The 6,330-nt window shown below is 48.4% G+C and overlaps 1 protein-coding gene across 3 annotated transcripts in view; it reads right to left on the reverse strand.

Moving 5' to 3' along the window:
• ALOX5 (arachidonate 5-lipoxygenase) overlaps positions 1-5,957 on the reverse strand; it is a 44,276-nt gene extending 38,319 nt beyond the window's left edge. For all 3 annotated transcript variants that reach the window (XM_037127460.2, XM_037127458.2, XM_037127457.2), the window contains exon 1: positions 5,689-5,957. In XM_037127460.2, coding sequence (XP_036983355.1) covers positions 5,689-5,838 — 150 coding nt within the window. In that variant the 5' untranslated portion in view covers positions 5,839-5,957. The remainder of the gene's footprint in view (positions 1-5,688) is intronic.
• Between the last annotated feature and the right edge of the window lie 373 nt (positions 5,958-6,330).

Genomic DNA, 6,330 nt, shown 5'->3' on the forward strand with positions numbered 1-6,330 from the left:
AAAAGGAGTCCCAGTGTGGGGCTAGATGACCTGAGCAGCTAAAGGAAGGGGGAAGAAAGGAAGATCACAGCTCTGACTGGGTAACTTCTGGGGTTGGGAAGACATGACAGACCCTTGAGCTGAGGCCAGGGTAGGGCAGTAGGCCAGGGCAGGAAAGTTCTGACAGGACAAGAATCCTACTCTGTGTGTTGCCTGCCATGGAGATGCAGAAGCCAAGATAGAAATTTCCACAGGAAGGAGGAGGGCAGTGAACGGCAGAGGAGGGGGTAAGCCAGGTGTCAGGGTAGCACAGCCAGCCTTGGGGGTGCCAAGGAGACTGACCCTAGGTCTCAGCAAATTTATTTACTCCCTGAGGCTATGTTTCTTCATTTATCGAGGGGAGGTAATGCCTAGCTTGCAAGGCCATTGGGAAATCCAAATGATGTTAGACCTGAGTGAGCTCCTTTCTCCAAGGGCACAGGCCACTGGTTATGGTGAGCATCAGAGCCACTTAGCCTTCCCTCCCTGTCCCGTGGAGGTTGGGTCACAGGGCAGCAGGCCCCCACACTTCCTGCAAACAGCTGTGAGCTAGTGTGGGCCCCTACTGAGGTCCATGCCTACTACCACACCCAGAAATAGATGTGGGAGAAAGAAATTAAGTTTAAGAGCTTCTACTTCTTATCTCAAAACATGGTGAAGATAGAGAAGGTACCATCAGCCAGAGGGAGAATGGGAGGCATTTTTGGTGCTGGCAGTGCAGGCGGAGAAAAGGAAGTCAGCATGTGGTGAGGCATGGGTTTGGGCTGTGGGTGGCTGCTCTAGGGGAAGTGGCTTTTCTGTGGCTCTGAGAGGCTGGAGAGGACTGAAAGTGTTCTGGGAGTTGATGCCAGGAAGGCTGAGGCTAAGGAGAGAGGACAGCTGTTCTCAAATAACAGATGCCATGAACATTGTGTTGGAGGCTCTCATTGGAAGGAGGAGCTCAGCACCTTGGAATGCACAAGAAAGGGACATAGGGCTCAGGAAGTCTCTCCAAGGCTTGGGTGATCCTTAGAAGGAAGGCCATGTCTGGCTGGTGGTGGTGACTGGAAAAGATGGAGGAAAAGATGGAGCCGCTTCTCTGAGGGAGGGGAGAGCAAGATTACCTTTTAACAAACCTGTGGTGTAATCATAGGAGGAAGGGACCCTCCAGTTTTCCCACCCCTACCCCTGGTAGAGGGGTTTGGAGTTTCACCCAGGATAAACAGACTAAACAAACTCACAGGGATCCAATATGCTATCAGACAGGGTCTTCGGTGGGGTTAGATGGATATGCAGACCAGTCTGGCTTGCCTCCAGCTGGCCCCTGGTTTCAGACTCAGTGTTACAGGAAGTGAACAAGGGTTTGAGGAGTTTAGCTCTATCTAGTCCAGGAAGTCTTTTAGGGACAAAGTCTAGTAACTATGACTTTGGCATCTAAGGGAGCCATTGTTAGAGAGTCACAGAGGATAGAAGGCAGCCTCCCGGAAGATTACAGGATCCCAAGGATAAACAGCAAAGTAAGGCTTAGGAAAGTCCAACCTTACTCCTTCTCCATGGCTGAGTACCAAGGTGGCTGCTATGTTTGTTGTCTGTTTGCCCTTTGAATTCTCATGTCCATTCAGCACAGTGGACACTACCAAGAGTGGATGGCTCATAACAGGCCCTTGATAAATACCATACATGTGCATGGCTGCATGGATAGTTCCCATTTAACAAGAAAACTGAGGCTCAGAGAGGTCAGGCAGCTTCCATGCCATTGTATAATTGTGGACCCATGATTACAATCCACACTTGTCTGATGGCCAGTCCAGGTTCCTCCTGCTGTCCCTTGCAGCCACATGGTGGGAAAAGCCCTGCACTGGGAGCCAATGACCTGGCTCTGAGTCCTGGTTCAACCCCTTCTTGGAGTATGAAGGGACAATGTGGGTTGGAAGGACATGGAAGCTTCTTAAGAGATGACATTTGAGGCAGCTGTTGGGACTTGGTAAGATTTCATAGATGAGATGAGTGGGAGGAGAAGGATGGGCAGGGCATTGTGGTTATAGGAAAGGAGAAAGCAAAATCCTCAAGATGGGGAGGAGGCGGCTGGAGCATGGAGCTCCTTGGGGCAAAGATGGCAAGTACTGTGGTCAGATGCTAGAGAGAGATGGACTGAGGAAAACATACAATTCACCAGTCTCATTTTGTGGAAGGTCCAGTTCGCTCATTTCACTCGTTGCTGTCAACTCTTTTTTGAATATTTCAGCAAAGTGTTAGCTGGCCAGTTTTCATTTGAATTTTATATTAGCATTTTAAGAAATGTTTCATTTGTCTCTGACCCCAGATCCCTGCTATTGCTGCAACAGAGATCTCTGCTGAAGCAAGGACAGAGGAGAGTCATGGAGTGGCCCAGCCTGGGATGCCCATCTTGGAGGGCTGATAAGAAGCTGGTGGAGTTTGGAGGGGAGAGTAAGATGTTGTGGAGCAGAGAGAGGGAGATTAAAGGATGGACATAAGAGAAACTGGGCAAAAAGGAGAAAGGGAATAGTGGTTAGGGATATTGAGGGGGCAAGAGGAAAATGGAGACAGTGAAAAGAGAAATTGAAGCAAATAAGAAGAGAGAAATGGGATATTTTGGGGGACTGTGAGGAATAGGGAGTAAAGAGAGAAAGGGAAGAAAGAAGAGGAGGCAGAGTGTAGGAAAGAGAGGGGACAAAGAAGAAAGACTGTGGGATAGAGATTGTGGGTCAAAAGGAAACATTTATTCTTCATAAATATATTATGAGAATGAGGTATTCTAGAATGTATTCTTCATGAATATACTGTAAGAATATTCACTGAGTATAGTTAAGAAGTATATATAATTGTATGAATTGTTTACACTTATGGAGTATATTTCCAGATAATATATTGGCCCTTTGCTTTCCTAAAAATGCTGTCATAGAACAAAAATGGGTCAGGTAAGAATTCCCAGAAATATTCTGATCTGTTAAGGTCATCCCATCTTACTTGAATTACTTTAAGTCAACAGAATTAAAGGAACACATCAGTTTGTTAAATTTCCCAAACTTGGGTTAGTCTCTGGGCTCTGCAGGTGCACAGTCTGAGCTTTCCCCAACAGACAGCAAGGAGCCAGTGAAGGTGTGACTGTTTATAAGAATGTCTTCCTGCGGAGGACTCCAACTCCCAGTTCTGTCCTAAATCACTATGCAGAACTCTGATGAGAATAACCAGGGTTCTGTGACTCAATTTATTGAGAAAAAAGTCAGTCCTGTCCATTGTTCGACCAAGGGGAATAGAGGGCGTTGACCTGCTAATGACCTGGAAATGATTATATTGGTTGCTTGAAATAATCTTTACTGTTACTGTTATTAACCATCATGATTGTAACACTTTTCAAGTAAAATAGGATAGCTTTATCTTCTCAGCACGTATTTCCTCTAAGTTTTTTCTTTCACCTTTACTCAAAAGGGACGGATTATCCTTAAAAGAGACATTGGCTGGGGAATGAGGAAGTCACTCCTGGCTGTGCAAGACAAAGTGTGGGGTAACTTTGTATTGACAGGAACTTTCTCAAAAGCTGATTTTTTACAGAGCATTTCAGAGCCAGCTGGTTACCCTGAACTGCAGCAGTCACCCCAGTGGAAATGTGACATGCAAAACTCTCCTGAAATTTGCTTCTGAGAAACTCAGGTGTTGAATCACACTGGCATTTGAATGAATTCTCAGGGCTAGGAAGACAGAACGAGGGAGGGAAATAACAAACAGAACAGTGCTTGGATCTGTCTTGTAATCAACAGTCCATTATGGCCACACCACTGTGGTTCTTCCGGGTAGAAGCCACACATGGGTGCCTTGCACTGCACAGTGAGCACACTGATGTGTTCAGTGTGTGGAGGACAACCGGGCCCACTGTGGCCCACTCATAAAAGGGAGATATTCTTTTTCCTGTTCTCTTCCCTGAGGTGTTGGGGGAATGCATAAATAATAGAAATAAATGAAGGTGCTTCATAAATGACAGAAGGTGTCATTTCAAGTGGATGAGTAATTAGCCCTACTGCACCTCTGTTCTCAGTGCCAGATCCCTGGTAAGGGAAACCAAGCAATAGGAGTTTGTTCTTATACTCAACACCTAATTCTTAGTGAAGGGAGCTCAAGCCAAGCCAATACATGGTGGGGCAAAAGGTTTACAGTTCTCCATAAGGAAAATAATACAATAATCAATAAATAATAATATAAGAATAAACTGTTTTTTGTTCTCACAATTGTAAACATACTTTTGCCCTACCCTATATGTTGAACTAGGCTAAGTGTCCAGTTGGCTTGTAGCAAGGTTCTGAGGCTCCAAGGTAGGAATCAAGCCCACTTGGAGTTTGGAATCTGGAACATGCTTTAGGCTCTGGAGACCTAAAACACACGTCACAAATTTTATCCAGTATTTGGTTGAGCCATATGAAATTGCCATTTTGTCTTTTAAACATAATCAACTCAGAGCAATTTTATGTGATTCAACCTTATAATCAACTAAGTGGCGGCAAGGCGGCTTTGTGAAGTCTATATTTCTGTGGTTTCTTTTAGGAGCTGGGAGGTGGTGGAAAGGAACATAATCCATGGGGACCTACAGTTGTCAGGACTATTATAATAGTCATTTATCTCAGTAAATAAGCCACTGCCTATGTGCTTGCCACTGGGCTGGGCATGTTACTAAACACGGGCCAGTAGAACTGTGACCTATCATGTTCACAGGGCTATAATTCATGCCCAAGTCAGCATCAGGAGCTCGTTTGTGTAAGGACACCTATGCTTGGCCTTAGCTCCTGGAACCACAGACTAGGGATGCAATAAACATTGGCTCCCTTTGCTTCCCAAACTACCCCAGGTCCAGGTCTCCAGTGAAGAGGTAAGTCCCCTTCCCCCTTCTTCCTCGACTGAGCCCTCACACCTTGAGTGGAATGCTCCCTCTAATACACTGCTGGAAGTCAGTTACAACCTTCAGGTTTGCAAGGCCTCTCTGATTGGATTTTCTTGTTCCTTCCCTCTAAATTCCTCCGGGGACCAGTCCTGAAGCCATCTTGTTGTGGAGACATCTGCCAGGGCCACTCTAAGCCATTAACTGGGCCTGGGGTCCCGCAAGAAAATCTGATTTGCCTGAAGTCAACCACTTCATTTTGCATTTGGGGAAACTGAGGCCCAGAAGAGACAGAGTTAGCTAGCGGTCAGGCCCAGATGGAACTCACGTCTCTAGATCCTCATACCTGCACTTTCTGCCAGAGCTGGCAGCTGCTCTGAGGTGCCATCTGTGCTTCACAGCAGGGCAAGGATCTGCAGGGTCCATCACTGTGAGTCTCTCCCCCAACCCGTGGAAGGAATCCTACAAAGCAGGGCACTAGTAACGCTGCCGGTACCACATGCCCAGTTAAGGGGCCTCCCAGAGCCTCCGGTCCTTAACTGTGAAATGGAGAGCAAACCTTTCATCTTTCCTGATCTCTGGGGAGAAGAGCCTTGCTCTGGAAAAAAATCCTGATCTTGGGTCCCAGCCAGCCAACAGGGCCCTGAATGCGCTTCCGCCTGGTCCAAGTCTCCCACAGGGACTGCAGGACGGCGCTTCCAGCTGGGTCCTGGCCGCTCCGATTGGTCTCGAGATTCCTCTGCCTGGGTCTCCCTCCCTATCCCCCAACCCGGGGTCCCAGGCGTCCCTGCCCAGTCTCTCACCGCGCCACGCTCAAAGTCGTTGTAGAAGGGTTTGTCCAGCAGGTGCTTCTCGCTGCATCCAGTGGAGCCCACGAGGCTGAGGTAGATGTAGTCGTCGGTGCCAGCGAACCACTGGCTGCCGGTGGCCACGGTAACTGTGTAGGAGGGCATGGTGGTGGGCGTGCACTGTGGGCAGTGGGCTCAAGGAGCTCTTGGAGACTGCGTACCCTGGTCCCGGAGCCGTCCGCAGCTCACCAGGACCCAAGCCCCGTTTCCACCGCTTGCTCTGTCTAGGCCCCGCCCATGCTCAGGCCCTGGCCCGCCCCCAGCCAGGCCTCTGCCGGCGCACCCTGTGCTCCTGCAGCTCTAACCTGGAGGGGACCGCCTCCGAAGCCGGAGGAGTTACCCATTCCTGCGTGACAGATTGTTTGTTTTAGTACTAAGGGGACTGGGGCAACCTCATCTGTCATCCATCCTTCCATCCACCCATCCACTCAGTCTTTCATTCACTGTTACCACTCTTCACTCCCACTTCCGACCTCAGTCCCATCACTGCCAGGCTTCAGTGAGGTGATAGCACTGGGCTCCCTGGACCCTACAAAGTATATGTTCTCACCACAATCCCAGTATGCGTGGGAGGCCGTGGGACAGGAACCCATACTG

The sequence above is a fragment of the Artibeus jamaicensis genome, unplaced genomic scaffold, assembly GCF_021234435.1.
Source record: "Artibeus jamaicensis isolate MK-2021 breed Jamaican fruit bat unplaced genomic scaffold, CSHL_Jam_final contig_468, whole genome shotgun sequence".
NCBI lineage: Eukaryota > Metazoa > Chordata > Mammalia > Chiroptera > Phyllostomidae > Artibeus > Artibeus jamaicensis.